This window comes from Punica granatum, chromosome 6 (assembly GCF_007655135.1).
Source record: "Punica granatum isolate Tunisia-2019 chromosome 6, ASM765513v2, whole genome shotgun sequence".
Lineage (NCBI taxonomy): Eukaryota > Viridiplantae > Streptophyta > Magnoliopsida > Myrtales > Lythraceae > Punica > Punica granatum.
Genome location: NC_045132.1, coordinates 21,266,398 through 21,294,341, shown reverse-complemented (window position 1 = coordinate 21,294,341; position 27,944 = coordinate 21,266,398). Strand labels below are relative to the sequence as shown.

Here is a 27,944-nt window from a genome sequence, read left to right as displayed (position 1 = left end):
TTGTCGTGCTGCTGCTGCTGTTTTTGTTGTTCCGTGTTTGGTTCGTCTAAATGTGCGAGCTTTCGGATCCGATTGGCGATTCTCAATCAATCAGTATACCCACCTCCTCCTCCTCCTTCTTCCTCCTCTTCTTCAGCACTCAGTCACTGATATATATATATATATATATATAAAGCCCAATTAACTAGCAAGAAACTGCACTCAACCCCTTCCTATATATAGAAATCCCCCCCATTCCTCAATTTCTTCTGCAGAATTGCGCAATTCTTGATTACAACCGCAATTGAATTGAATGAATGAACCATTCTCTCACAGTTCAACAGCCAACCCACAAACTGTCATCATCCTCTCGACACCATTCATGGCACACGAAAATGTAAGTAATTGCTACCATTGATTGCTTTAGCAAATCCTCGATGTTCTGTATGCGACCCAGAGAGAGTGGTTTCGATCTGATCTCTCTGGGTCGGCTTCGTTTTCGAGATCCGATGTTTACCCCTCATGATTTTGGCTTGGAAACCACAAAAATGAAAGATGGGATTTTGGAAATTCGTTTTTCTTGGTTTTTCTGTTTAGGGGAGGCGGGAGCATTGAGGGGATCAAATGGTGTTCCGGTGATTCTGTTAGCTGTTGACTTTTCTCTGAGCAGTGAGATCCGGAACTGAGCTTCTGTCGTCCTCTTCTTGTTCCATTAGGATTCTCAGTATGCGCGGCTGATTTCGAAGTCCCAGCTGTTTTTTGTTGCAAAAATTTTGCTTTTGATTTCGGATTTTCTTGTTTTGCAGTGATACCAGGGAGCATTGAAGTTCCGGTTGACTTGATCTCAGGTTTGGTCATCAACTTACCTTCTAGATTTCACGGTGGACTTCTGGCGAATACTGCCGCTTTGGGAGCTTTTATTGTGTCACGTCCGGTTTATGCATTATCTGGTGTCAGAAAAAGGGGGTGCAGGAATCTCAATCGAGTGGTTTCAATGCTCATAGGAACTGTCCAGTTCCGCAGGAATATCATACAAAGACTTGTATGCTAGCACTGGGTTTTGGCTCTCGTAGTTACTGGAGCGGCGCTTTACTGAATCTGCAGCCTGGTTTCTGAAATTGGTCTGTGCAAATTTTGGACATGAGAAGCCCCTGGTTTAATAAACTAACTCTACTCTTAGGGCCCAGACCACCTTTGAGCTGGTTGCTCTTGTGCCTCATAAGTGTTCTAGCCTTAATCACTGTTTTGGGATCTTCTTCCTCGAATGCGTTCGACGCTGTGGCTTCAACTTCAGGACCTGACATATACACAAACTATAGAAGGCTAAAAGAGCAGGCAGCTGTCGATTATTTGGAGCTGAGGTCTCTCTCATCAGGTGCTAGTAAACAAAAGGAGTTCAGTCTTTGTGGGAAAGAAAGAGAGAACTTTGTCCCGTGCTACAATGTTTCCGCTAATCTATTGGCTGGGTATAAGGATGGTGAGGAGTTCGATCGGCATTGCGAGCTGTCAAGAGTTGAAGAGAAATGTTTGGTTCGTCCACCGAAAGAGTATAAGACCCCTCTGAGATGGCCCGCTGGTAGGGATGTGATATGGAGCGGAAATGTGAAGATAACCAAAGACCAATTTCTCTCATCTGGAAGCATGACTAAAAGGTCATTATACCATTCTTGCTGCTTCGTGTATTCCAGTAATGTGCCAGAATGTGCTGGTTTACTTATCTTCAGTTTGATCTTTTGAAATACAAATATTCCAGGATGATGCTCCTAGAAGAGAATCAGATCGCATTCCACTCTGATGATGGGTCAATCTTTGATGGCGTCAAAGATTATTCTCGTCAAATTGCAGAGATGCTAGGATTAGGAAGTGACAGTGACTTCATTCAAGCTGGAGTAAGTCATTCCATTTTCTGGGAGTTATTTCTGTTTGTTATTTCTTGGTATCATCAGGTTGTTAGACACTTAGAAAAAAATCCCTATTGTACTAGATATGATTTTCCTATGTCAGTGACTTGATTTATACATGTATCCTTGGTTGTGTTGTAACTGATTTATCATCCATTTTAAAACATTATAAGAAAGGTGCGTTTACAAACAAATTTCTTTTCCCATGTCTTCTGCAGGTTCGCACAGTTTTAGATATCGGGTGTGGTTTTGGTAGTTTTGGATCTCACCTCCTATCGTTGAAGGTAATGGCTGTTTGTATTGCGGAATACGAGGCAACTGGTAGTCAAGTTCAATTGGCTCTTGAGAGAGGTCTTCCAGCGATGATTGGGAACTTCATCTCTAAACAGCTTCCATACCCATCATTATCTTTCGACATGGTTCATTGTGCCCAATGCGGTGTTGTTTGGGATGAGAAAGGTACTCAAACAGGTCTTTTCCTGAGAGAACTCGGTACCTTTCTACTGCACTGCTTCATGTTTTGACTTTTGTCTTATGGAGTTTCTTGTGATGATCTGTGCAACAGAGGGAATGTTACTCTTAGAAGTTGATCGGGTCCTCAAGCCTGGAGGTTACTTTGTCTTGACCTCACCCTCGCTGAAGTCAAACGGAAGCTCAGTGAATATGAAGAAGAGAATCATGTTTACTCCACTGGAAACGATCACGCAGGAAATCTGTTGGACTCTTTTGGCTCAGCAGGATGAGACTTTTATTTGGCAGAAAACTTCAGATGTCCAATGTTACTCTTCCCGGTGAGCGAAAATATACAATCAAATGATTCATTCTGCAGAGTTGAAAGTCAAGTACTTTAGGTTGAACTTGGAAAGCTTTCTAAACTCGTTCTTTGGTTCTTCTTGTATTATAGCAAGCAGGCTTCTGTACCAGTCTGTAGAGGACATGATAGTCAATCGTACTATCAGCCGCTAGTCTCGTGCATAACTGGGCCTTCTAGCAGTCGCTGGAATCCGATCCAAAATCGTTCATCTAGTCTCCTTTTGAGTCCAGAAGACCTCGAAGTCCATGGAAAGTATTGTTCCATGAAAGTTATTTCTCCCACATTTCCCTTTCGCTTTGACTATCCTTAGCTAATGAATTGAAAGTACTAACATCTTTATCAAACCTCTTACAATAACAGGAGTTCATCCTGGAGACTATTATGAGGACATACAGCTGTCAAGATCTGCTCTGAAGAATTATTGGTCTCTGCTCACTCCCCTGATTTTCTCTGACCACCCAAAGAGGCCGGGGGATGAAGACCCATTGCCTCCATTCAACATGGTTCGTAATGTGATGGACATGAATGCCCATTATGGAGGACTGAATTGGGCTTTTTTGGAAGAGAAGAAATCAGTTTGGGTTATGAATGTTGTCCCAGTTGGGGCTCCTAATACGCTTCCTCTCATACTTGATCAAGGTTTTGCAGGTGTTTTGCATGACTGGTGAGCCCTAACTTATTGCTTACCTAATACTCAGTTCATAGTTGTTATAAGCGTTTTTCCCATGCTTCTGTGTGTTCTGAAATATTTTATTATCTGTAGGGTATCGTAGTTGGCATCTGACATTAGTTCTATTTCAATGTCATATTTTTGATAAATTTTTAAATAAACATGTGGTTGAATTGAATATTTGGTCGTATTGCTGATCCCAAGACTATAACTGGATTGCCTTAGTTTCACTATATTAATTCATCAAATTTGACTATTGGCAGGAAAATTGGTCTCATAGGAACTTATTCTTTTATTGATTTAAAGCAAGATGAATGCACCAAAAACAGAAACAAATGGGACTTTGTTAACATATAAGACTCTTTTGAACATTTCTAATTATTATATTATGAAAAATTCTGAGTAATATTGTTGAGAAATAAAATTGTATTATACTCCACTTCTGATGTATTTTCTGGGTTACAGGTGTGAACCATTCCCCACATATCCCAGAACTTATGATATGCTTCACGCAAATGGTCTCCTCTCACACCTGAGCCATCATAGGTGCAGTATGATGGATGTATTGTTGGAGATGGACCGAATACTGAGGCCTGAGGTAATCTTGTTTTCTCGTGATCATTCACTATCTCATGTGCTTTATTCTGTTGAAAATTGGCTATTCATCTTCATTCATGTGATAAAAATTTGCCCGTTTATCATATTGTTGCCAGGGATGGATTGTACTCTGTGATAAAGTTCGAGCTATAGAGATGGCGAGGACGTTTGCTAGTCAGATACGTTGGGAAGCTCGGGTGATTGACCTCCAGAACGGGAGTGACCAGCGGTTACTTGTTTGTCAAAAGCCATTCGTGAGAAAGTAGTCGATTCAGCCCCTGGGACACCTCACTGGCACAGATCTGTACATTGTTTTTAGCTTCGGTAAGTTATTTATTTGCAGCAATATTTTCTTGCAGAAGTGCTTTCTTGGGTTTTCCAGGTTTTGTTGATCAAGTGATTCATGAGTTCTTCTGCCTGGTGCAAGCAATTAATTTAAGGAGCAACATGACAGGGAAAGAGAGAAAATAGAAAAGAAAAAAAGGCTCAAAACATAATAATGATGTGTCATGCTTAGAATAATGGATGAGATTTTACATTACTTGAGAAAGATTCTAATTATGCTAGAAATTTTATCTCTTCCAGACCATGTGGGAGCAAGAGAAGCTCCATCGAAGTATGATATGGCTCCACGAGATCAGATGATGTATGTGACAAAAAATTGTCAAACTGAAGCTTGCTGTAAAGCAGTGGGTTTGGCGAAGAAAGTAATTCCAAATACAATTTTCATCAATGCATGTGTAGCTATTCTTTCATCCGATTTTTTTTTTCTCAGGCAATTTTGGTATCTCTCTCTTTTTTTCTTTTTTTTTTCTCAGTCAATTATTTTGTACTGGTCCATACTATCTGTACTGTGAAAACATGCCATATATCCGTTCAATGTGAGAGTTATAATTAAGAGCTTCCTTTGCATTATAGAACTTTGGAGTGGTTGATTGTACCGATTGTGAGCAAAGTTCACTCTCGACATTATTTGTGCTGCAAATCTCATAATGCAGTATTTATGGCCAAAAAATTTATCCGAAAAGGGAAGAAGCCTACCTTATGCAATCATATTGTCTTCTTCAAGTCCGCTCTTTGATCGAATTGTTTGAGTACTGATTTCTACTTCAAACCTTCAAATTCCTTTGATTGCCATTTCTATCTGCAGACAGTCCTTTAATTTCATGATAATTGATTTTATGTTTGGCCATTGGACCGAGTTTTGTGCTGCACAGGCCATCGCTATCTCCAAAGCTTTTCATACGGATTCGTCGTCATAATGTGATCTTAGTCTTGTGCCCACAATCCAACTGATACCACCTGTCCCTAGCAGATGATCCTGAATCTATGAACTTGGCTACTCATTCAATCTGTTGGATGTTGAAGAGGATTTTTACTCATATTATGTATTCATCGATAACTTTGGATTTAGATATGTCCCGATCACTGAGCAGATACATGAGTTTCGAATTTCTAACAGGAAGATCCTGCACAGCCTGAACATCTGCAGCCATAGCATACAACTTTTCGTTCGGTGAGATGTTTGTTGTGTTAACGTCTCGGGTGGATTACCGGTTGTTCACACCCATTATGCAGATAAATGATATTGTGAATTCCTATTAGCCAAATACTCACAAAATCATCCCCATGTTTAGGCCATCGTTGAAGTACTCCTCGCAGAGAGGCCAAGTTTCTCTCTATGGTGCACTCTCGTCAATAATCGATATTCGGATTTAGACCAAAAGGACGAGGTTCTCCATCGAGGCCTACACCGGTTCTCATGGCAAGACCGCTTATTTCTCGATGTCAACCCGACTTTCGACTCCCAATTTCTTCCGACATACAAACCATTGTATTATTAGGCCCCCGGTTAAGTAAGCTAATCGAAAATCTGCGGAACGTTCACCGAGGTTCGGATATAAAAGGGAAAAGATTATATAAAATAAAAAAGAAAAAAATGACGAACTATTTTTATATTTCATAAAAAGGAAGAGAGTAGAGCCAGACACTAACCAACAAAGAGAGGTGGCCTTGTCCATGCCATCATGCCATTTGATGTCCCAACAACTTTCAGGTTTTCCTAGAAAGCTATATTGGCCATTCCAAGTAAACTGAAACAATCATCCAACGGAAAAGGATAGTGACACTTATTCTTAATGTCTTTTTATTTCTTTTAAGACCACAAACATGTTTAAGAGTGAAAATCGAATCGGAAACTCTTCATTCCAAACAAGAGCATATACCATTACACTGCATCTCTCTTCTTTTTTTTTCCGACTACTGTTCTTTTGCTTCAAACTCCACAATGTTATATTGCTTCTAATGTAAGGATGAGCTTCTTCAACAAAACTTGTGATGTAATTCTTCCATTAGTTATAAGGGCATTTTCAACAAATTCAGAGTGAAACAATATAAGCAAGAGCAGCAGCCAGCCAGCAAGTACCAAATTTTTTGCCCTAGGATTCAAAAAAGACTTGGTCTTTCTCTTAGATATACACAGAGAGAGAGAGAGAGAGAGAGAGAGGAATATCTAAACCAAATGGCTCAAGAAAAAGCTAAAAAGGAAGAGAAAAATTAGGTTCTACTGCCCCAATAAAAAGTCTTTCTCTTAGATATACACAGAGAGAGAGAGAGAGAGGAATATCTAAACCAAATGGCTCAAGAAAAAGCTAAAAAGGAAGAGAAAAATTAGGTTCTACTGCCCCAATAAAAAGTCATGCCACCAGCAAAAAGGAATCAAATTCCCAGCCTTTTTTCCTCTTCCAACAGAACCAACCAAAAAGAAGAAAATAAGAAACAAGTGGGGGAGTCCCCTCCATTACTTTTTCCAATGTACCCATAGTTAACCAATGAAATAACATCCCTAACCCCACAGTTTTTCTTGTCTCGGTGGAAACCTTCTTCAAGTCACTATCATCATCACCACAGCACCAACAAGCCTGAGAAAGCAAGGAAGAAGAAGGCCAAGCCGATGCCTCGTAAGAGACCTGCCGCAGCGCTAGTGTCATTGATGCCTGTGGGGGCCAGTCCTGTGCCACCAAACACTGGGTTGGTGCCGCTGGTGGTGGTAGCGGTGGTGGGGGGGCATTGGTGGTGCTGGTGCTGGTGCTGGTGCTGGTGCCGCCCGGCGTTGTGCTTGTTCCCCCAGTGCTGTTCCACAAAAGAAGATGTTATTGGAAACCGGTATATCGAGAATATTTATCTAGCAGGTTATATGAGGGTGACCACATGATACAAGGAGGCATCAAAGCAATATTTCCTGTTTACAATTCAAGATGCAAAACACTGCTCCTATCGCTGTGATAGGGCCACAGTGAGTTCAGATCAACAGAAACAGTGGTTGGAATCCCGACAGATTACGTGACAAACATAGAGATAAAGAAAAGCAATTTCCATCTTCCAGCATTTCTTGTCGCCCTTGGCTTGACAAAAGTTCTTTTAAGAAAACCATTTTTTAAGTTAAGGCAATGCAAATGTGATTTGTTGAGAAGTGACTAATTCAATGAAGCAAACCATGCACCAAATGAGGCAAATGTGAGAGAGCTTTTCTTCCCCACACATGAACCAAAAGCTTGAAAATCAAGAGACCAATTAAAAAAAAAATCCATCATGGGTTGTCAGAGCAACATGGGTCAAAGGCATGGGATCCGGACAATATTTTCAGGTAAAAGAGGACAAATGAGCCTGTGCGCCATTATAATGTCAGCATCAAGACAGCTCACTCCTGCAAGGTACAAGCAGGCCCGCCCTCATCTAGACTTTGTAAATGTAATAAAATCAAATCAATCAGTTTCAAAAACAACTGAGAGCATTTAAAAACTGCTTCTTGGCTTGTAGATAGATCTACTTCTCTTGATCCACTTTCTGTCCAGATAAACAGAAGACGCAGATCACATCTGCATTTTCCTTTCTTCAAGACAAATTTTCAGGGCAACAACTCTATCAGCTATCAAACCCAAGGATTCATAGCATAAGGAGACACAAAAAGATCTTCAAACATAACAATGGTGATCAAGGTCTTAGTGGTATGCCAGGATTTGGGTCTATTGACGAACTAAAGACATACCTTGGACTTGACTGGTAAACACATCCAGAAACTTGGTCTGCAACAGCAAAACCCAGAAGAGAAAAGTTCAGAAAAACAAGGACAAGATTATTATGCAGCAGCCCACAAAGTGAAAAACACAGAGGTAAGGTAAGCTAATTGGTCAAGAGCATACTGCTACTGGGAACAGCAGCTACGGTAGTGGCAACTCCATTAAAGTCACAGGTAGCACCAGTTGACCCCTTCCTCTGGTAATAGCTGTTTGCAGCATAGTCGCAGTGGGCTTTCACCGTGTTGGGTTGGTAACAGGCTCCATTCTGAATGATAGCCGAGCAGTCAGCTCCACTTCCACATGCATAGTCTATGGTCTTCTGAAGGGCCCCCTCGCCCACCCCATCTTTACATACACAGTATGTAGCACCTGCAAGATCGAAACCCCGAGCCACATCAGGAGCTGAGGGCAAAGGAATGGGCTATTTTGGACAAAGACATACGTGAATCACTCTCAAAGATTCAATCTTTCCCTCTTCCCTTCATCACGAAGTCAGAGATTCTCTTCCCCTTCAGCAAAAAGCTTCAAACTTTCTTCTCTCAGGAGGTTTGGAAAGGAGAAATGGAGGAGAAAGAAGTGCTCGAGGAGCTTACTTGAGTGCCCAGAGAGGGCCAAGAGAAGAACCAGACACACCCAGAAAGCCATGGACAGTGATATTCTGCCGATGCTTCAAAACAAAGATACAACAGACTGTATCTGCTTCTGAGAGTTCCTTAAGCTTCAAAATCAAGAAGAGCGAGTGAAAGAGAGAGAGAAGAGAAGAAGAGGGTGAGAGGTTGGTTTCTAGGAATAGGGAGAGGGGTAGTAAAAGGAGAGTGGAGGTGGGGGAAAGAGGGTCTGCTCACTTATATATAAAAAACCATTGCATCCGTTAATTGAATAAATAATGGCTTTTGGTAAGCTGGTGAAGCATTATTGTAATTGTTTTATGCATGGTGAGGTGAATAATAAACAAGTCGAACAAATAATGGGGGAGAGTGACAATGGTATAGGGAAAAGGGGGCTGAAGCTTTTTTGTCATGTATGTATGGCATTTTGACTGTTCTGTCTCTGTTACCGTACAGAGCCTCTCAAACGGTCTTAAACCCATGTGCTTGTTCCTTCCCTCAGCTTAACTCAACCCTCTGGTTAAGGCCCCATACGCGCGCACACGCACACACAAACACTCTGGAGCTTGGAGATTCTCAAGAATCAATTGTTTATGTTCTTCCTCTCCGTGCTGTCCTGTTTGTCCCCCTGATGTGTACTATATTTTCATTTATTATTTGTTTTCTTGATAGTTATGGTATTGAAAAGTTACTGTTGGACGTGGAAACAGCACAGTGTTTTGTTCATTCAATGCGGAGGCTGAGAAAAGGAAAAGGCTGCTTCGGGAAACGTATTCAAAGAAGTCCTACTTTTTTGGCACAAAAGGTTTTAGATTTCGGATTAGCTTAGGTTCAAGATTAGAACATTTGACAAAAACATCAGATATGATTATTTACGTTATGTCGGCTCAATCTCAATGTGATTAAATTGTTAAGGTTCAAGGTTTTGATGCTTGGTCTGGTCCGTTCAAGTCCACTGAGAGCTAGCTGGAAGCACGAGAACTCAAATCCGTAGTTGTCCCACTTGATATGTAATTAGCCCTTACACGATAGATAACTTCCTCTTTCTGGTAAAACAATGTCAAAATTATGCTCTGAATAGAAAGAGGAAAAGAGATATCTTCTTTTCGATGTTTCTGTTAACGACGATAATTGAAGAGAGTCTTGAATATGACGATTAGTCCTTTACAACCACAAGCATGTTGATCTTAAACGCGAATGGAATATTGCCGAGTACATATAAGCTAAAGATTATCAGCAGTTTCAAAGACTGAGATTATTATAATTTGACTAGATTCTTCCATACAAATATTAGATACACATATTGGTTCATAAAATGTTATTGATTTCATTGGGTATGTGCAGTCTTCAGCCTGATATCTGGGAGGCCTAAGCCCGATTTCGGTGGCCTTGATCTCTGACAAAGCCCATTCATTTCCAAGAGGGCCGGGAGGTTCGGTGTCGTTGGGTTCCTTGCCCAATTTAAGGGTGGCATAGCGTAGTTCGGTTCGTGGCACCAGGACCGAACCAGAAGTTGGAAAATGTCTGGCATAGCACGGTCCAGTTTCCATGTCTTTCGGCCTACTTTAAAATGGTGTGGTGAACACAAGGTTCTCGGTCCATATGCTGAAACGTATTATAGAGATATGAATTCCAGTGTGTTTCTTGTCCGCTCGAAATATTTTGCTGTTCGAGTAAATGGGGCATAGATAATATGTATCCAGGGTGAAGCTAAAAATTTAGGTGATGGCCTTCCAAATTGCTGCACGAAGGAAATTTACTCTTATTGAGTGATCACTCTCTCTCTGAATCTGAAGCCTGGCTCAAATATGAAGCAGAAGTTCCAAAAAGAATACGAGTCAGATGGAAAGAATTCAAACAGCTTTAAAGCTCTGTCGAATTTCTGTTCGCATTTATTGTGCTCGATCGAGCATGTACAGTCTGCCGATGCTTCTTGTTTATACTGTAAGGTACACTGCTGTCAAGAGGAAGCAACTGCTGCAGCCTTCTGAAAATGGAAACGATGCCAGAAACATTAGTCTAATACTTGATCAATCTAGCCTGGGAATCAAAGGTTATGAGCTGAACTTCATCCTATTGTTATCATGTGTATCTTATATTCCAGTAACTTTGTGATCGAGTAAGAACAAGAATTGAATATGTAGAGGCAGACATTACAGAAAGATGACGAAGGATGTTAAATTGGACTAGAAGACTGAAGCTCGAGGAAAATTCGTTACCCGTTTTTTCTCTTCAATGTTGGCCTTGATGAGGGAGTAGATTGCAACTCCAGCTATTGCTATAGCAGTACCGATCCCAGTTTGAGTTGAGATTTTGTTGCCTGCAGTGGCAGAATTTGTTAGGAAATATGTCGACTCATAATTATGTGCGTACACACATGCCCGAAAACAAGAAGTGCCAGAAGAAGGTTGAATTTCGATTTGGAAATGGAATAGCCCGAAATGAATAGATTCTATGTCACTTGGTGTAACATTAAATTTACATAAGCCACCATGGATAATAAAGCAGAAAGAAGAGATGGTTATTACCGAATACCACAATGGAGAAACCAATCACGAATACTCGCTTCAAGACATTCCCGACTGCATGAGTTAGTGGTGCTACCCGTTCCAAAGTGTTTGTGGCAAGCTGCAAAAGAAAAGCTAAAGATCAGCAAACTCGAAACGGTTTAAAAAGAAAGAGAGCTGTCTAATAGATATGGCATGTCTGGATTTGACCTGATTGTAGAGATGATAGAACATCCCGATCCAGAAGAGATCGGACAGGAATTTGACAAGACCCACTTTGGCAATGGCATCCCTGAACCCGTATTGCATCAATTGTGGGCCCTCAATCTGAACATGAATTAAAGCATATTCAGCAGACAGTCAGATATGTTGTGCTTATATTATAGAGCAATAAGAAAGTAGAAGTTTTGTTGGATGAGAAGTGAATGAACTTACAAAAATGGCAGGAGGGATGCAAAAGAAAAGGGCTATAATTGATGTGTAAGCATACACATTTGTACTGTCCATTCCTGTCTGCCAGAATTTTGTGCCATGGCAAGCAAAACCGTCATATGTTAGTATTCAGATGTCAGGTGAAATTTCTGCTGTGATCTTGAGGTGAATCATGAGAAAATGTTGGTTAAATTCATACACGGACTCAAGTATTGTGCCAGCAGTTTTCAGACTGATTGAAGTTTAAGCAATAGACAGCAAAACCGATGTTTGGAGTCTCACCATTGCTTTCTTCGAATATATACTTCTGTAGGTAAATGCTATATTTGAAATCATGGCGCTGATGAAGCCGGTCCAGTTGAAAGAGAGTTCAGTAAGAGAAGCCATTGACACACCTAACGGAAGACATTATGGCAGGACACTTGTTTAGTACACTTGTATCCTCATGGTCTTCGCGGCACTTTCATGCAATGAATTATGAAATAACATGAAGAAATTACCGATCACGACAGGTGCCAGTGAAAGCCAAAGGGAAAATGGTATCTGGTGACCTAACACGAACTGAGAAGCGGCAGCATTGAAGAATGGCTCGAGAGCTGTGGAAGAAAATCAAAATCACAGCTTAAAAACATTGTAAGGTTGGGATTTTAATGCATACATAGCTCCTTTCCGAAACGATTTGTATACCTTTGATAGTGTGCGTGAACGAGACAGCAACTGCTGCAAATGAAACATTGGACATGACATGCCCGAGGGCATGACAGAAGGCTACGGGAGTCAATAGCAGCAAGAGCTCCTTATCAATAGGCTGATGATCACAGGAATGAAAATGTCAAAGTTAGAAATAAAATTCATGCTTGAGGATTAGTAGACTCCTGAAGACCGGATTTAAAAGTTACCGCTCGTTTGGGTAAACCGACAGCCCAACTGACTAGACAGTAGACAACTCCGACGAGGAGGTGTACGAGAGAAACGAAGCTGCAGAAGATGTAGTTCTGTCAAAGTTGGGGTCATTTCCTAAATCTGCCATTTCGAGCGGTGAGCTAATCTATTAATACAGGCTGTTTCCAAATTCACGAATTTGCGATGAAAGGAGAGTGAGTAACTAGCAAAGGATAACATACTATGGGTACGGGAAGTAATTATAGACCTTCTTATTCAGAATGTTGAAGATGACATTCAAGAAGTACCTGCAAAACATCATATTAAACAATACTCTTAAGTCGAACAGCTTCCCCGAAAATTGGAACAAACCTCTTGTCGATTCAGAGAATCGTAAAATCCAAATCGATATCATTTCTTTGGAAATATGTATCACGTGTTCACCCAAAAGCTAAAATGCCATGGAACGACAATCTGATCTTCTTGCATTCTGCAATGTAAATCGCATGTTACATGTAACCAGACTCTATACACAACTAAAGCTTACCACATGAAGAAGAAGAAACCAGTGATGAGAGCCGGGTATCTCTCGGCAAAGCTCTTTGATGGTTTATCGAACCTGCAGGGCGCATTTATCGGATTATGGGATTTTAGTTAGTGAACTCAATGGGAGCTAAGAAACTGAGGAAGGGGAGTTTCAAGGAACCGAATCCGCGAAACATAATCAAAATAGGAATCTTGATCACACAATAAGAAACTTTGGGGCGTCACTGGCTATTCAGTTTCCCCATTTTCCAAATTTCTCGGTGCCAATAAGAGGGCGAAGAAGAGGCGGGAAACATCAAATTTACGTACCCATCAGAGACTTTGAGCTCACCCCCGTCTGCCGAGGCAGGACAGATAGGGAAATCAACCAACACCCTCCGCCTTGGCGGCTGATTCAAGGTTTCACCAAAGAACCTGACCTTCTCCGGAGGTGCTGGATTCCCCGGTATGGGAGGCAAGAGGGACAAACGGGAAGCAGAAGAAGCAACATTCCGTTTGATAAGCCCGCATGGGACCCGGCTCGGCGTCAAGTAAAGAGCCGAAAGCTTTGAAGCTCGGACAGGAGGACGGGGAAGAACTGGGGCGTTAGTGATCGCAGCCATGGAAGAGGAAACCGAAGCAGAAATACAAGAAACAAGGAGAGCCTTATAAGTCGAGAGGGGACAATGCAGCAACCGATGAAGGGACGGAGAAAACAGAGGAGGAGGATAGAAGAGTGGAGCTGTTTGTCTTGTTCCGATTTGGGTCGTTTAATATATATTAATGGAGGATTAAAGCTTGAAGACGACAGCAGAAAGGGGAAGAGTGCTACTTCACGTTGTTCTTCTCCCATCAATTATTAGTATTATTAAAAGCTGCAATTTTTACAAGAAAAGAACATGAAGTTGGTTGGGACTTGAGAGCTCTACGATGATGTGAAGGAACAAGAGAAACGTTGTAATCGCGGCGTTGGGCTTTTGAGGTCACTTCATTTTCATGGTGGTTTCCAATAATAGGAGCCATTAATGGCAGTCTCATGAGGAAAAGAAGCCGCCATGGATGTGCAGAAAGAGAGAGAGAGAGGGGGGGTCAATATTTGTTCCTTTTGTCATGGAGTGATAACTGTAAACTGTATAGTTTTTCTTTCCCGCCGGGAAGACTCCATCCCTCCAAACCACCTCTTTCATCCCTAGTTGGGTAAAAAAACATACGGACCAAATAATCAGATCCCGATGATCGATGTGCATCCGGTCGCAGTCTATGCGAGAACTGCAATCAACATGAACCGAAACGATCACGTAATTTTAAAGTCACTTGTGGCGTATCAGCCGGTTGAACTGGCTTAACTTGCCGGGAATCCAACATGTTTTTGAGGGAGGCAGACATAGATTCGAGATGAAAAGAACCAATGTCCATATAGATCTGTTGATTTCTTGATATCAAGACCAAAAGCCATGTAATAAATGGCGGCATCAATGGTAATACTAGTTATACAGCACAGTACATACACCTATCTACCTGCCATGGAAAGCGCAAACCTGAGAATCCAAAACAATACAATTCGACAAAGTACGACGAAAGATTCCATGTTTCCAGCATGCGGACTGTAAATTCCAAAACCTATGGCTGCTCCGGGTGCATGCACCCTCTCTCCCGGTGCTCAGGGGTGGAACCGGGATGTCAGACACGGTGCGTGCACCCGGACTACCATTGGTCCTCTGTGGGCAGCTCCCCTGCCTCTATCATTGGCGGCAGGGATGAATGCAGGATTTAGCTCGAGGGGGGCGAAGTCCTTGAAGGGACTACAAGAACATAAACTTTTCGATTTAGATAGGACAAATAACAGTAATTTTATAAAAATTTAAAGGAAGATATAAAAATTCTTTTGGAACATCAGAATTATAGGGGTGACTACCCCCAACCAACCCAACCACCTAGCGCCTGGTTCCACCCTGATTGGTGGGCCTGATTCCCACTTTCTTCTCCTGCAATGCCTTACTTGTCAATTGACGACTCTTCCTTCTTTCCTCCCTTTCTTACTTCGTCCTCATCGATGGTGAGTCCTGTTCTGCAACTTGTTATCGTCCCCAGTAGCTTTTGCACATGCTTCCTCTGTTCTTCTCTCTCTGCGATTGATTGTCTTCCACCTTCTCCTCAGTAGCTGTGTCTGTTCAGATTCATGTGCTGATGTCTAAAGCTGTCCTCCATCCACAGGACTTCTCCTGGGTCCCCTTCTTGATCACTTTCCTTTCACAGAGAGAATTGGTGCTGCTGCCTCCCCCTCGCTTGATGGGCTGGGCATGTACATGGTGGAGAGCAAAGCAGGTGCTGTAGCTTGTATGCTGCTGTCCCTCTTCTTCCTTGGGACGTGGCCCGCCATCTTCACCCATCTCGAGAGGCGGGGCCGGCTCCCTCAGCACACTTATCTCGACTACACCCTCACCAACTTCCTCGCCGCCGTGGTCATTGCCTTCACGTTGGGCGAGATTGGAAAGGGCACCCCCACCGAGCCGAATTTCTTGGACCAACTTTTCCAGGCGAGCTTCTCTTCGTAGTCTTTCTCGTTGCCATTTGCCGATTCCAGTCCATCTTTTGCGGAAGGTTATGCTTGTGCTATGAGGGGAATCTGTCATGTTCTATGGAAGTGGTTACTCATATTATAGGTTCTGATTTTTTAACATGTCATGCTTGAGAATGGCACAGACAATAATCAACTCAAGGTAACTAATGCAGGACAATTGGCCATCTATTCTATTCGCTATTTCCGGCGGGGTCCTCCTTGGTATCGGGAATCTTGCAACACAATATGCACTGGCTTTGGCCGGTTTATCCGTGACCTTAGTAATCACTGCGAGCATGACCGTCATAATAGGTCCCTCACCGTTCCTCCTTTGCGTTCTACTTTTCATTTGCGTATCAAAAATCTCTTCCGATAAAGTAATTGTGAGATTCTGAACCTACTTGCTGGGATTCAAATGTCTTTCTTTTCTTGGTACATAGGCACGAGCCTTAATTACTTTTTAGATGACGAGATCAACAAAGCGGAGATCCTTTTCCCGGGGGTAGGCTGTTTCATCATCGCGGTATTCCTTGCATCTGCTGTTCATGCCTCAAATGAGGATGATAACAGGCTGAAGCTCAGCCTCATAGGCGATGAGAAAGTTGAGGCCGGGTAATAATCTTCCAAGTCTAGATAAACAAAGCTTTGGAGTTAAGGTTGAAGACCTACATTTTGCTCAATGCAATGAATCCTGTTTTTCACCATCAGTCCTGCATACATACATGTGATCCTAGCGAAGAATAAGAAATCCTTGATCGATTTTTGCCTAGTTAATACAGAATCAATAGTCTTTAAACTTCTACAGAGCCTCAAGGTATGCTGCAACTGGGGGAGCATCTCCGAGCAATGGTATACATAAGCTTGTATTTCGATCATGAACTAGAATTAGTAATTCCACCCTCTTTTACCTTCACGGGTCCACATTAAAACCGAACTTTATTCGGATGAATAGATGCGGAAATCACTGACAGTTTTCTTGAGAAGGCAGAAGCTGGGACGGCATTTTTCCTCATCGAAGTCGAAAATAAAAGAGCCATCAAGGTTGGTAGAAGAAACAATCTTGAAGTCACTCAACTGCCCCTTTTTCCCCCAACGAAACTTATATTTGTAAAATTTTGGCTGATCTCAGGTGTTCGGGAAGAACAAGTTTATGGGTCTCGGGCTATCCATCTCAGCTGGACTTTGCTTCTCCCTCTTCTCACCTCTATTTAACTTGGCAACAAACGATCAATTCCACACCTTGAAGGAAGGGGTCCCTCACTTGACTGTCTACACTGCCTTCTTCTACTTCTCTGTATCGTGCTTCGTAGTCTCTGCAGTACTGAACGTTGGCTTCCTTTACCACCCCATGCTGGGCTTGCCCAAATCATCACTCGAGGCCTATGTCAGCGGTTGGGACGGGAGGAGCTGGGCGTTGCTTGCGGGCCTTTTGTGCGGGTTCGGGAATGGGCTGCAATTCATGGGAGGCGAGGCTGCAGGATATGCCGCTGCTGATGCTGTTCAGGTCAGTCAAAACAACAACCAAAAAGATGCCGAGGAAGTAGATTTTCTCCGGAAATATTAACATGGCGCCGTGTTTCCACAGGCACTCCCACTGGTGAGCACCTTTTGGGCGATAGTAGTGTTCAGAGAATACCGAGGATCATCGAGGAGGACTTACATACTGCTCGGAAGCATGCTGTTTATGTTCATTGTGGCCGTCGGTCTCCTCATTGCATCAGCAGGTCAGCGTAGCCAGATCTCGGTCCAATATAGTTAAATGATTCAGAGAATAGGATGACAAGTGAAAAGGATATTATACTCAAGACTTGTAAATTCACATTCTATTTGGAGGATCTGTTGATTCATACCCATTGCAAGTGTATCCCATTTTCGTTAACAATGTCACGGGTTTTCATCTGTTAACCGATAGCAGCAGACGCGACGCAAGAAAATACCGATTAAATTTGTAGTTCGAGGGGCAATATGGTAATTTCAGATATGAAAGGCATAAAAGACCCGCCATTGCCATGGCCATCGCCATGCAGCTCCATGGAATTAGCTTAACAGAAAAATGACGAGAAACTGAAAGATGCCGAAGATGTCGGATGGCCTTCCAACATCAGATAGGCCACAAAATCCCCAATCAAGCTTTCCCTTTTCGTCTCTCTTCTCCATCTCCATTTCCCCACAGACAGAAACAGAACGAGAACTTCAAGAAATCATTGACAGCCAATCTCGCAGGATTAAACCCAACAATCCATTTACCAGAATTTTACGTTCATGGGCATTTCAGTTTCGGATTCCTCTGTCAATCCCAGCTTGAAACCGTAAAGTTTAGGTTAAGAAAAGGATTTGAATTTTCCTTTATTTGGGGGAGCTCATCTCATCTTTCCCTTTGAATGCCCTTGAAGTAGTCTGCGTATCTTCAAAGAAAATTTCGGGGTGAGAAAACCAATCATTGTTATGTAGCTGCGATTTTTTTGACGGGGCTCAGCTGATCAGACAGGGATTGAATGGTTTAAGGTTAGAACTTTCTGACCTTGTTATGCTACTTTTTATGTCTGATCAATTTAAGTTTCTTTTTCGCTGTTCTTAATGTTCTTCAATCCCCCGTTCTGTCTCGTCCCCGGGTCAGGATCTTGACTGAGGGGGCCTCCCTCTGTTTCATCGAGTCATGTTTTTGCTTATGAAAATGGGGCAAAAGAATGAAACTCGAACCATGTGAAGGTATTGGCGTTTCGGTTGTTCGTAGATCTCATTAGATTTAATTGGATGATGGTGCCATATTTGTTTTTGTGCCGGTGCATGGTTAACAGTTGATTGGAAGAGCTAGACAGGGTATTGGTAAAATATTGATACAATGGAAGATGTTTGCAGTTATGGAATCAGAATGGGATAAGGAATGCAGCAGGCCACTGAAACCGCATTCGGAAGATGATGATGGAAGCAGGAGCAGCGATGACTCGAACAGATGCCTACATTCAGAAAATAATAGCCACAAAAGTTCTTCAAGTGATCACTCGTCAAAAGACTCGGACATTATAATCCCTGCATTTGACCTGTTCGCCCCATCTCAGGACTTCAGGGCTCTCCCTTCTTCGACCTCATCCTCCTCAGCCACATCATCTGATGATCTTTTCCAAGTAATACCAGCTACACTAATCAAACCTCACACGGACATTTACACTGCTGGTAAACTAGATGATCGCAGTCAAGCATTATCAAAGGACTATATTTCCAGCGATAGCTCAGCTAAATCTAACGAATCCGAGTATGGGTCATCAGGACCTGCATCGTCCTCCACGGTTTCTGACATCACGCACGAGTCAACAGTGCACACCCTGTCCCCCACCCAATCCCCTCCAGTCCAAATGATGGATAGGTCGGGAGGTTTTGACCCATACAGAATCCCATCTTCGGTGTTTGAGAGGAGCAAATCTTCAACCCCAGTGGAATGGAGCGTAGCATCCAATGATTCATTGTTTAGTATACACATAGGGAACAACAGCTTCTCCAGAGACCATGTCATCATGTGGGGCAGCGAACAGTCCAAGCCGGAAGAGCTACCGAAGTCCTCGGAACTGATACCATTCAGCCCGCCACCTCCAGGAGAAGCAGTGATGGTGGTGTCTGATGATGATGCAACTGCAGAAGTGGAAAAGATATTTAAGGCAAACCAGAGATCTGTAGGATTTGTGCAGGAAAATGATGATGGTCGAATCAAGGAGAAGACTGTGAATAATACCGCCGGTCCGATCAATTCCTCTCGGCATTCTGACGAGAGCGGGACGAGCACGCAGTCCTTTTCCTTTCCAATGTAAGTACTACGCCCTTGTTCATCCATTAAGCAGTTTCATTTTGTAGCGTGAGGAATTGTTTTATATGCTCATGATTGAACTGGGATTATAAGAATGCATGAGTGAAGTATCCCGTTCTGTAGTTTCTTTGCAATTTGGTCGTGTGATTTGGACATGCTTTTAGTCGTTCGCACTTGCTTAAAGAACACTCCCAAGGATTTTATGCACTTATTAGGGATGGCAGTGGGACAATTCCAATGGAGAAAGAAAATGTGAATGAGGTTAAGGGAATACCCCTTGGGGAATTAACAAACCATCCTCTATAGAAGCGGAGATGAGAGGGCACGTAGCCGGTTTTAATATTTTTTTCAGAAAGGCCGTTCCATTGTCATCCCCATGCATGTCTGTGATAGCATCTATATCCACATAGGTAAATGCATGTGAACTATCATTTAGTGTCTCTATGATTTATGAAAATCTTCAAGACATAGAACAAAGAAATAAGAAAGATCCCTTTTGTTTGTTTGCAGAGAGAAGAAGTCTGAATGTCAAAAACCTACATGTTCTTCGTGGATGAGGAAAATGTTTTTGTGTAGAAGAAAGAAGTCATCGTGCTATTGTTCTAATTGTAGTCAGACGTCCTGCTATTGCTGTAAATGGCCGAGTTGCAGCTATCCCAGCTGTAGTGGCTGCACGTTCTGCTATAGTTGGAACTGTAGCCAAAAACGAAAATCTTGTTCTCACACGTAATGCCACTCTCTCTCTCTCTCTCTCTCTGTGCACCTTTATGTTAAATCTGTTTTCAGCATAAACCAAACCTTTCTTCCTTGCACTCTCCACAAGCTTTCTTCAGTTTCATGGATGATTTGTGCATATTGGAGCTAGTATTATGCTCATCATGTAGAAACAGCTTTGATCAATTAGTATGTGTTTCTAGCAGATTGACGGAAGCGGATAGAAGCGACCCAGTTATTAAAATAGATACTCAGAAGTATAGGCAGCAATTGCCGTACCAGCAACCATACGTGCAAAATCCAGCTTATGCTCCTACTTCGAGATCGTATTCCAAGAGATGTTGCGGCTCTTGCAGGAGCAGTTGCTGTTGCTACAGTTCTTGCTGTTCTTGGCGGTCTTGTTGTTCTTGGTGGTCCTGCTGTTCTTGGCGGTCCTGCTGTTCATGCCGGTCTTGCTCTTCATGCACCTCCTGCTTTTCATGCCGGTCTTGCCGGTCCTGTTTTTCATGCGGTTCTTGTCGTTCGTGCTGCTCCTGCAGCTCTTGCAATGCCACATATTCATGTCATCCTTGGCGTTGTTGCAGCAGATGCTGTTGAGAAAGTGAGGTCTACAAAAACTTTTGGAACCTCCTTCTCGCTTCATTCAATAGCTCACACTGTACTTTAGGAACATTTTATCAATTGGTAGCATATTAACATAGTGCAAGCTCTCTTTCTCTCCTGCCTTGAATTTATCATGTTTATCAAGTTGCTTCTCATTTGACAGAATGCTTAAAAAGACAAAAAATCCAAACCAAAAGCCGCTTTCTTAACAACAATGTTATTCGGAGTAACGAATGAAAGAAACGTTGATATCGGAAGGAGAAAAACTAAATTGCCCAAACCAAATCCTAATAAAATTGTCAACAACGGATTAATGGCAGCCCCTTTAAAAGAGAAACCATCGATACAGCCTAGTGAAGCGACTTTGTTGCATCATCTTCACATCTTGGAGACTGAAGAGGTCCATTCTTGGTATCTATGGAGGCTCCCTGTGAAATCTGTGAAGAGCCCATCAATTCCGATCTTATTTATCCAGTAATCGTACTCGACATATGGGTCTTGGTGAAAGTCGAAGTGCAGAAATGAATTCTCATTTCGGAATGTGTAAGGATGCACCTGCATTTATATACAAAAATAGTTCCAAGATTAACACGCTGTTAAAATCAAATAACAACCTATCTACAAAGTCGGTAAACACCTGCAGCCCAAGAGCATGGGCTCGGGCAACAAGATCAGTTGCGCTCTCCAGATAATTGTCTTTCGGGGGGACAACTGTGTCCTTCCATGGGCCGATTCCCATTACATAATCCTTTATGTGATTGAGGAAACTGTCTGAGGTAATCTCGGCGTACGTCTGCACAGAACAGTTGTCTTCATAAGGAAAAAATACAGATGGGTGATACTATACCGATGACAGGATAGTGTGTGTGAAAGATTTAAAAACCTGATTGGTGTCTTCTGTGAGTATGGTAACATCATCAATAAGGAAAATTTTGGGCAAGTCGGTGAGGTTCGATATATAAATGAGTGAAGTCGGCGCGAAGGACTGAATAAAACAAGGTTGTTTAAGCCATTCTTTGGACATGTATGAACCTCTGTACCCATACTTCTGTAGCATCTCTACAAATCTATCCTCGAGCTTCTTTCCATCTGACCATTTCACCTGTTACAGGACGTATTTATAGCAGTGATTAGATGAGAATACTGGTAAATGCAAACTGACCATAAGGAAGATTTACTCACATGCTTGTTCACGAAGACGGGATTTTTGATCTCGGGATATATACCGACAACTCTGTCAGCATCCAAGGCGATTGAAATGTACTCTTCGAATGTGATGATCGGGAATTTACCTGAAAAATGGCATCAGACATAGAATAGCGAACATCTGCCAACTGAAGTGCTGAACAAATTTCGCGCAGTCAAAGAGACTCATTAAATCAAGTGATTAAGCAACGCTGACCATTGTACTGCTGATCCCGAAATGCATATCTCTGCTTTGCCCTCAGTGATTGCAGTTCCTCGAGTGTAAAATCAACTGCAAAAATGAAAAGAAAAGGAAGAAAGAGGCCTTCTTGGTAACGTTGTTTAGTAGTACTATTTTTCGAAAAAGATTGAATAAGTGCTGGCATTGCAACGATTATGACTGAAGGGCGTGAACTATACCAACAAACCACCCGGTGATATTTACTCCTTGGACTTCATACATCGTTCTGCGATCCGCAAACTCCATGTGTTCGGCAACATCAGTTGTGTCATCAAGGTTCACATCATGGGTACATACCAGGATCCCGTCTTTTGTGGCTTGGATATCGGCTTCTATGAAATCGGCGCCCTCTTTAATCGCTTTCTGCAGGGATAAAACTCCAATGAATATAAAACAACTAGATTAAAACCCAATACAATGTAAAGAGCGAAACTTTTACCATGTATGCAGGGGCCGTTTCTTCAGGGAACTCCCCATTTGCGCCACGATGTGCAAAATTGTATGGCCGGGAAGTCTGGAGGGGTTTCTTCACGTCATCATCAGCTTTGCTTGGCAGAGGAGAAAGGGGCCTCCCTGCACCTGCCGCCCCGATATACAATACCAGTATCAAGATGATAAACCCTGCGCATTGCCGATCTCCAGTTATATCACGAACACGGAGGAGCACAAAAGGAATACGAATGAGGCAAAGAAACCGAACAAGAAAGATGAAGCTCGAACCTCTACTCAATGCAGCAGCTTCCATTGTTGGTGCTTCACAAACACAGAAGCTCTAGCACCGAGGGAGACTGCTGATAGTTTCACTTGACTTGATCTCGTAAGTGGGATATAAATGCACCATCTGATGCTTCCCAGAATCCAAGTTGAAGTTGAAAGTGAGAGATTCTGTTTAAAGGATCTTCTGTTGAGATTGTAATCTTTTCCAAAATCCACTTCCCCCTGATAATCAGAAAATGTTAAGAAGCATATTCTGAACAAAATCACGTTATTCCAGGGTAGATTCTGCTCTGATTAAATCTTGTTTACCATATGATACATGATCAATCATGGTCATCAGTCCTCCACAATGACACAGCTAATGCGGCTGCTAAGTAGACGTTCCGACCCGACAACAGAACATGGTGACAATTTTCATCGCACGCACGACACATGGTTTAAGAATAACATCTTGTCATTGATCCTTGTAATATCATGAAAACCCGTCTTTGCAAGGATAAAATGGATGAGAAAGGATTATAGTGCAATAGCACACGGCTTGGCCAGAAGCCACAAGGGTGGATATCCCTTGCCCTTTTATTTCCCGTCCTGTTGACCACGCCCCTCCTTGTATCTGCACAAAAAGATCAAACCAATGCAACTGCACAAGTACAAGAACTTATCTTGAAGTTTTCAATGTAAAACTCTGATATTGAAGTAAGACAAAGAAAAGAATTTCCTAGAAAACCAATATCAGAACAATGCAGATGGTACAGTCCAATGAACATTGCATACTTCCCCTTCCATTTCCCTCGGGCCAACTCGTTCACTTCCCCTCGTCTTTCTCACAGCAGAAGCCTACATTTAACTCTACTCTATATCTCCTTCAGCGGGTCCCCTCTATTTATCTCAGGATCCCGCGCTACCTCATAAAAGTTGGGTTCGAGTTTATAACTATATGCCTAAGAGGATGTGCCACATCGCCACCGCCAGCATGCTTAACAAACTCGGCGGGTGAGAGAAAACTCCCATGACACACGCACATTATCCTAACCTCCTCTCCCTTCCCGTACTTGTATAGTATTCCTTCAATTCTCTTCCCGTTGGGCCCATCCCCTTTGGTGAAGACACACGGCATGTCTTCCATCGCATTTATGCCAATTTCCTTCCCCCGGTTTTCCGCAGGCTCGGGTCTCTTGGATGGGCTCAGCGTGTCCTGTCTTGAAGCCCGGGCCAAGCTCTCGCTCTTCCTGGCGCCCGAGGAGCCAGCAGACTCATTGCCGATTCGATCCTGCAGAAGCTGGCCCACAGGGCTTCTTGCTCCACTGCAACCGCCCGACCCTGTGAGGGGTTGGAAGACAGAGCAAGTTGATTATCTAGATAGTCTGGAAATGTATGTGTATCAAAGAGAGCACAATCTGCAGAAATTGATGATATTACATATAATATTAAGGGATAAAGTCATAACAAGTCTACAATGGTTCTCAAAGATAAATTTTCACTGATCAATTGTTTCAACATTAGCTGAAGGACTCACATGGAGATTGATCGGCTAGCACATAAAGCAGAAACATTGTTTCACAAATCTATTACCCTCTAAAAGGATGAGAACAATGAATCACATTAGCCCTGTTTCCTAATGGAACCATACTGATCTTGATGAGTCCATTCTTGGTGGCAAGAGCCACAATTGGAAGTTGAACCGGCAAGAAGAGATTAAGCCTCGCCATCCCAGTCTGCATTGCAATGCCCAATTAAGCAGCAAGAAGTGATTCACAAGATCGGGACAAGCTCACAAGGGCACTCTAATATGGTTTTGCTGTAACAATAATATCCACTAGGGTTGCTCCATTGCTGTAACAATAATATCCACTAGGGTTGGTCCATTGCTGGCTAATATGTCCGCCCACACACATTGAAGAAAGGGCACAATGCACGCAAACCATCGGAATCTTACATCATACATGATAGCAAAGAACGAGAATCAATGCATTCATCTATAAAAAAAAAAAGAGCAAAACAACCAATACATCCCATCAATAACTACGACTTCCAAGCTCATAATATTGCTAATAATTTTCCCTATCAACTTTAATAAGCGATGGAGTGATAAGAAGCTCATCAGCTTCAGATGCTTAAATGCAGACAGTCCAAGCCACTTAAGACTCTTATCTGTAGAGCAAAGCTCAAAGACAACCACAAATCATGTCATGACCGCATAAAGAGAACGAATTGTGCTCGTGTTTGAAATCCTAGAAACTGCGAGCTCTGGTTGCATAAATGTAATTCTGTTTTGTTAAATGTGCAGATATTATCCTCAGAACAAGATGAAAAGACCAACTACTGCCCACAGAACAAAGACTGACAGATTTCCATACAACTTTGAGCAAAGAAAATCCTCCCCGACACAATCTAAAAGGGCACATTTTTGGTCAAATTAGTTAGGCACAGGAGGAGAACAACATCAAGAAACCCCCACAGAGAATCAAAGCTATCGAGACCCACAACCTAAAATAGAAAGACAACTTATCAATCAAAATAGAATTTAAGGATTGCACACCCAAAAAAAAAAAAAAAAAAGAAGAGAACAACAAAGCCAACACATTTTACCTTGTTTCAGTCTACCATCGGATTCCGACATCCCCGACGAGCTCCCTCCCTGTGATTCGGCGGACCCCTGCGAAGTCTGTGGCCCAAACCCTAGAACTCCACTGCCTCCGCTGCTCCCCAAAACCCCATCTTTCCCCTTAGCTCCACCTCCGTCGCCGCTACTGCCCCCCAAAACCGCCTGAGACCAGCTCGACAGCCCGAAGGGCGGGGCGACTGCATTAGAAGCCCTCCCCGACGCCCCCGTCTCCTCTCCACCTCCTCCACCACCTTCCTTCTCGGCCTTGGAATTCAAGCTCCTCTGCTTCTCGGAGCGCCGCTTCTTGGCCGCCATTCGCCTCAGCGTTTGTAGCTCCTTCCTCTTCCTCCACTCCTCCTCCGTCTCAGTCGGGAGGGACGCCGTCCTCATGAGCGGCGGGTACGAGCCACGCGGCGGGGTGGGCGACTCCTCGCCCTGTGGGCCCGGGAGGGGGATGAACCCGGCTATAGAGGACGATCTGATGAGCTTGCTCCTGGGGCTCTTGTCGACCCCGAACCGACCGCCCAGCGACAGCCCAAGATTCAGCTCGAGGTCCTCGGTCTCTTCGTCGGCCGTGGCGTAATCCGATTGGTGAGTGCTCGACATGAACCTCTGCAACAGATCTCTCGGGTATTTGTCCAATTGCAGGGACAAGTTCTGCGTCATGCTGCTGTTAGTGTTACTCCTCCTACCCTCTTCAGCTTCTCCCATGCTATCCTTCTCAGTCCCAAGACCGCACATAACACACAATCGAGCGGAACCCAGCACAGTCTCAGCGACTATACCCTCCTCCCCGCCGATGAAACAGAAGATCAAGAACTACCCTCGTGCTCTGACAATTCAGCAACACCCACGACGACAGACCCATGATTCACTCAATCAGAGCAAGCCTAGAACTGCTCCGAGAAGCATTAGCAGCAGAAACCCAAATCCAAAAATGGGACATTTTTTTCTTATCCTCCCTTCTTCCGACTGATTGATTAATTGATTGATCGGTGGTTCGATCCAACCTCACTTTGCTAAAAAAATTCTTAACTTTCCAGAAACTCTGGCTGGATGGGTCACGAGAACAAGAATGCACCGAGCAGCAAGAATACCCAAAGAAGAAGTTGGGATTTTTCTGTCGGGAAGAATTGAATCGAAAAGAATGGGAGCAGGGGCAGGCAGGGAAGATGGGTGTTGCTGTGCTGGGGTCCCTTCTGGGTCTTTGGCTTCTTGGTGGAATGACGGAAATGGGCCTGGCGGGGGGGACGGGCGGGATTGATAGAGAGAGGAAAGATGGGAGATGAGAGAGACAAGTGGCGATCATGAGGGGGTGGACGGACGACACGTGGTCTGACCCGAGCACGATTTTCACTCCCTCTCCCTCTCCCTCTCTCTCTCTCCCCTCTGTCTTGTCCTCTCTCTCTTTCTCTCTCTGGGTCTCTGTCCTTTTTTTTTTTTGCTTCTTTTCTCTCTCTCTCTCTCTCTCTCTGTGTTTCTTTCTCTCTCTACACACTACCAGCAACGACAACTTGTGAATGCGGGGGGACACGTGTTGGGGAACCAATCCGGAAGGACGACCGGACACGTGTCGTTTCCTCCAGGGGAACCGATGCGAGACACGTGTCGAAAAGGGCTTGGCCTTTCGGAACTGCGGCGTTGTCTTTCTGAGCTGGGTTAGCTGTCCCTCCAAATTTCGGATGGTTCTCTCTCTTCCTATTACTACTTTTGCTCGCGATTGATTTTCGAGTTAGACAAAATGACAAATAATTATAAATATTAATTAATATATTAATGTATAAGATATATATATATATATAAATGTGAAAGTAAGTGAAAATTTTTTAAGTGGTTATGTAAAAATATAAATGAAAATTTAAAAATAATTAAAAAATAATAAAAGTGAACAAATATTATTGAATGGAAAAAAAAAAGCAAAACAAGAATTATTATGTTATTGAATTTGGAGGAGAATAGAGTTGAATTATAGTTAAAAAAACAAAATATGATTAGAAAAATTTTATTTTTTAGTGGATCGATATTGTTCTAATTGAATTAGTCGAAAATCGTTGAATTTCAAAGCATCAGAATACTCACAGAAAAAAATTAAAAACTGAGGAAAACAATAAATTCTCGACTGTTCATGTCAAACGCCATAGCCATACTAGTTCGTTTTTCCAAGCCCACGACTTACTATATCTTCAACAACTAGTAGATTTTTTTACAGATATATAAATATACTACTAGATATCGCCCGAGCGACGTGGTGTTTCGTAAAGTTCTAATTGTAATGAAAACAACATATTATAAATGAATTGAAAACTATATTATGTATATTTAGAACCTTATGTATTTGTTTCTGAATTTAAGTTACAAAATAAAAATCGCCAAAATGGTTACGTTAGTTAAAAAATCTGAAAAGTTTATGGTTCGATATGAATAAAAGAGCGAAACAAACGTAGTGAGAAGGGGAGTGGAAGAAGTGGAGACGTCGAGGGGAGGCGGAGCTTCTTCTTCTTCTTTTTTCCCTTGTAGTTATTATTA

General features: G+C 42.7%; 7 protein-coding genes across 15 annotated transcripts; 3 read left to right on the top strand and 4 right to left on the bottom strand.

The window, feature by feature from the left end:
• Positions 1 to 31: 31 nt before the first annotated feature.
• LOC116210148 (probable methyltransferase PMT5) lies at positions 32 to 4,876 on the top strand. Of its 3 annotated transcripts, XM_031543969.1 has the most exons (11): positions 32 to 376; positions 577 to 648; positions 786 to 1,631; positions 1,733 to 1,868; positions 2,099 to 2,351; positions 2,446 to 2,671; positions 2,785 to 2,942; positions 3,055 to 3,358; positions 3,830 to 3,962; positions 4,078 to 4,285; positions 4,547 to 4,876. In XM_031543969.1, the coding sequence occupies exons 3-10, from the start codon at positions 1,120 to 1,122 to the stop codon at positions 4,225 to 4,227; spliced, it is 1,872 nt and encodes a 623-aa protein (XP_031399829.1). In that variant the 5' UTR covers positions 32 to 376; positions 577 to 648; positions 786 to 1,119; the 3' UTR covers positions 4,228 to 4,285; positions 4,547 to 4,876. The 3 variants fall into 3 exon arrangements, with proteins under 3 accessions (XP_031399829.1, XP_031399828.1, XP_031399830.1); XM_031543968.1 differs by lacking the exon at positions 577 to 648 and having other exon boundaries at positions 33 to 376; XM_031543970.1 differs by lacking the exon at positions 577 to 648 and having other exon boundaries at positions 34 to 376; positions 2,099 to 2,339.
• A 1,507-nt stretch (positions 4,877 to 6,383) lies between these two features.
• On the bottom strand, positions 6,384 to 8,879 carry LOC116210150 (PLASMODESMATA CALLOSE-BINDING PROTEIN 3-like). The gene is made up of 4 exons (XM_031543973.1): positions 8,634 to 8,879; positions 8,164 to 8,409; positions 8,010 to 8,046; positions 6,384 to 7,093 (listed from the first exon to the last, which is right to left on the bottom strand). Exons 1-4 carry the CDS (start codon positions 8,683 to 8,685, stop codon positions 6,658 to 6,660), a joined length of 771 nt encoding a protein of 256 aa, XP_031399833.1. The 5' UTR covers positions 8,686 to 8,879; the 3' UTR covers positions 6,384 to 6,657.
• Positions 8,880 to 10,386: 1,507 nt separating this feature from the next.
• LOC116210149 (triose phosphate/phosphate translocator, chloroplastic-like) lies at positions 10,387 to 13,814 on the bottom strand. Its single transcript, XM_031543972.1, has 12 exons — positions 13,325 to 13,814; positions 13,017 to 13,088; positions 12,712 to 12,777; positions 12,487 to 12,565; positions 12,275 to 12,395; positions 12,088 to 12,183; positions 11,870 to 11,982; positions 11,591 to 11,668; positions 11,366 to 11,482; positions 11,177 to 11,276; positions 10,868 to 10,968; positions 10,387 to 10,635 (listed from the first exon to the last, which is right to left on the bottom strand). Exons 1-12 carry the CDS (start codon positions 13,615 to 13,617, stop codon positions 10,609 to 10,611), a joined length of 1,263 nt encoding a protein of 420 aa, XP_031399832.1. The 5' UTR covers positions 13,618 to 13,814; the 3' UTR covers positions 10,387 to 10,608.
• A 1,078-nt stretch (positions 13,815 to 14,892) lies between these two features.
• LOC116210590 (ureide permease 2-like) lies at positions 14,893 to 17,436 on the top strand. 4 transcript variants are annotated; one of them, XM_031544505.1, is made up of 8 exons: positions 14,893 to 15,050; positions 15,209 to 15,531; positions 15,728 to 15,866; positions 15,995 to 16,166; positions 16,360 to 16,403; positions 16,507 to 16,595; positions 16,684 to 17,058; positions 17,140 to 17,436. In XM_031544505.1, the coding sequence occupies exons 2-8, from the start codon at positions 15,295 to 15,297 to the stop codon at positions 17,311 to 17,313; spliced, it is 1,230 nt and encodes a 409-aa protein (XP_031400365.1). In that variant the 5' UTR covers positions 14,893 to 15,050; positions 15,209 to 15,294; the 3' UTR covers positions 17,314 to 17,436. The 4 variants fall into 4 exon arrangements, with proteins under 4 accessions (XP_031400365.1, XP_031400366.1, XP_031400364.1 ...); XM_031544506.1 differs by having other exon boundaries at positions 14,900 to 15,050; positions 15,251 to 15,531; XM_031544504.1 differs by having other exon boundaries at positions 14,903 to 15,050; positions 15,153 to 15,531.
• Positions 17,437 to 17,573: 137 nt separating this feature from the next.
• On the top strand, positions 17,574 to 20,804 carry LOC116210589 (lisH domain-containing protein C1711.05). 4 transcript variants are annotated; one of them, XM_031544500.1, is made up of 4 exons: positions 17,574 to 18,059; positions 18,414 to 19,353; positions 19,864 to 20,079; positions 20,274 to 20,804. In XM_031544500.1, exons 2-4 carry the CDS (start codon positions 18,416 to 18,418, stop codon positions 20,662 to 20,664), a joined length of 1,545 nt encoding a protein of 514 aa, XP_031400360.1. In that variant the 5' UTR covers positions 17,574 to 18,059; positions 18,414 to 18,415; the 3' UTR covers positions 20,665 to 20,804. The 4 variants fall into 4 exon arrangements, with proteins under 4 accessions (XP_031400360.1, XP_031400359.1, XP_031400362.1 ...); XM_031544499.1 differs by lacking the exon at positions 17,574 to 18,059 and having other exon boundaries at positions 18,087 to 19,353; XM_031544502.1 differs by lacking the exons at positions 17,574 to 18,059; positions 19,864 to 20,079 and having other exon boundaries at positions 18,088 to 19,353.
• A 48-nt stretch (positions 20,805 to 20,852) lies between these two features.
• On the bottom strand, positions 20,853 to 23,364 carry LOC116210592 (glycerophosphodiester phosphodiesterase GDPD6-like). The gene is made up of 9 exons (XM_031544509.1): positions 23,123 to 23,364; positions 22,817 to 23,035; positions 22,536 to 22,717; positions 22,276 to 22,459; positions 22,073 to 22,147; positions 21,853 to 21,962; positions 21,554 to 21,772; positions 21,308 to 21,463; positions 20,853 to 21,225 (listed from the first exon to the last, which is right to left on the bottom strand). The coding sequence occupies exons 2-9, from the start codon at positions 22,839 to 22,841 to the stop codon at positions 21,049 to 21,051; spliced, it is 1,128 nt and encodes a 375-aa protein (XP_031400369.1). The 5' UTR covers positions 22,842 to 23,035; positions 23,123 to 23,364; the 3' UTR covers positions 20,853 to 21,048.
• A 146-nt stretch (positions 23,365 to 23,510) lies between these two features.
• LOC116210591 (ninja-family protein AFP2) lies at positions 23,511 to 26,773 on the bottom strand. Its single transcript, XM_031544508.1, has 2 exons — positions 25,403 to 26,773; positions 23,511 to 24,133 (listed from the first exon to the last, which is right to left on the bottom strand). Exons 1-2 carry the CDS (start codon positions 26,157 to 26,159, stop codon positions 23,715 to 23,717), a joined length of 1,176 nt encoding a protein of 391 aa, XP_031400368.1. The 5' UTR covers positions 26,160 to 26,773; the 3' UTR covers positions 23,511 to 23,714.
• Positions 26,774 to 27,944: the final 1,171 nt, after the last annotated feature.

What these genes read in the sequence shown, in the direction of transcription:
- LOC116210592 (XM_031544509.1), bottom strand. Translation starts at nt 22,841, where the DNA reads ATGGAAGCTGCTGCATTGAGTAGAG. An exon ending in AAACGGCCCCTGCATACATG is followed by an intron (nt 22,460 to 22,535) that starts GTAAAAGTTTCG and finishes TTATCCCTGCAG; the next exon opens with AAAGCGATTAAAGAGGGCGC. An exon ending in CCCATGCTCTTGGGCTGCAG is followed by an intron (nt 21,226 to 21,307) that starts GTGTTTACCGAC and finishes ATATAAATGCAG; the next exon opens with GTGCATCCTTACACATTCCG.
- LOC116210589 (XM_031544499.1), top strand. Translation starts at nt 18,404, where the DNA reads ATGTTTGCAGTTATGGAATCAGAATGGGATAAGGAATGCAGCAGGCCA. An exon ending in CAGTCCTTTTCCTTTCCAAT is followed by an intron (nt 19,354 to 19,863) that starts GTAAGTACTACG and finishes GTTTGTTTGCAG; the next exon opens with AGAGAAGAAGTCTGAATGTC. An exon ending in CGAAAATCTTGTTCTCACAC is followed by an intron (nt 20,080 to 20,273) that starts GTAATGCCACTC and finishes TGTTTCTAGCAG; the next exon opens with ATTGACGGAAGCGGATAGAA.
- LOC116210150 (XM_031543973.1), bottom strand. Translation starts at nt 8,685, where the DNA reads ATGGCTTTCTGGGTGTGTCTGGTTCTTCTCTTGGCCCTCTCTGGGCAC. An exon ending in GGCCCTCTCTGGGCACTCAA is followed by an intron (nt 8,410 to 8,633) that starts GTAAGCTCCTCG and finishes TCGATCTTGCAG; the next exon opens with GTGCTACATACTGTGTATGT. An exon ending in AGCTGCTGTTCCCAGTAGCA is followed by an intron (nt 8,047 to 8,163) that starts GTATGCTCTTGA and finishes TTGCTGTTGCAG; the next exon opens with ACCAAGTTTCTGGATGTGTT.
- LOC116210149 (XM_031543972.1), bottom strand. Translation starts at nt 13,617, where the DNA reads ATGGCTGCGATCACTAACGCCCCAGTTCTTCCCCGTCCTCCTGTCCGA. An exon ending in GGTTTCTTCTTCTTCATGTG is followed by an intron (nt 12,778 to 13,016) that starts GTAAGCTTTAGT and finishes GATGTTTTGCAG; the next exon opens with GTACTTCTTGAATGTCATCT. An exon ending in TCGGTTTACCCAAACGAGCG is followed by an intron (nt 12,396 to 12,486) that starts GTAACTTTTAAA and finishes TGTGATCATCAG; the next exon opens with CCTATTGATAAGGAGCTCTT.
- LOC116210590 (XM_031544505.1), top strand. Translation starts at nt 15,295, where the DNA reads ATGTACATGGTGGAGAGCAAAGCAGGTGCTGTAGCTTGTATGCTGCTG. An exon ending in TCTTGGACCAACTTTTCCAG is followed by an intron (nt 15,532 to 15,727) that starts GCGAGCTTCTCT and finishes TAACTAATGCAG; the next exon opens with GACAATTGGCCATCTATTCT. An exon ending in AAAATAAAAGAGCCATCAAG is followed by an intron (nt 16,596 to 16,683) that starts GTTGGTAGAAGA and finishes GGCTGATCTCAG; the next exon opens with GTGTTCGGGAAGAACAAGTT.
- LOC116210591 (XM_031544508.1), bottom strand. Translation starts at nt 26,159, where the DNA reads ATGTGCGGTCTTGGGACTGAGAAGGATAGCATGGGAGAAGCTGAAGAG. An exon ending in CGATGGTAGACTGAAACAAG is followed by an intron (nt 24,134 to 25,402) that starts GTAAAATGTGTT and finishes AACCCCTCACAG; the next exon opens with GGTCGGGCGGTTGCAGTGGA.
- LOC116210148 (XM_031543969.1), top strand. Translation starts at nt 1,120, where the DNA reads ATGAGAAGCCCCTGGTTTAATAAACTAACTCTACTCTTAGGGCCCAGA. An exon ending in GTGACTTCATTCAAGCTGGA is followed by an intron (nt 1,869 to 2,098) that starts GTAAGTCATTCC and finishes TGTCTTCTGCAG; the next exon opens with GTTCGCACAGTTTTAGATAT. An exon ending in ACCGAATACTGAGGCCTGAG is followed by an intron (nt 3,963 to 4,077) that starts GTAATCTTGTTT and finishes TATTGTTGCCAG; the next exon opens with GGATGGATTGTACTCTGTGA.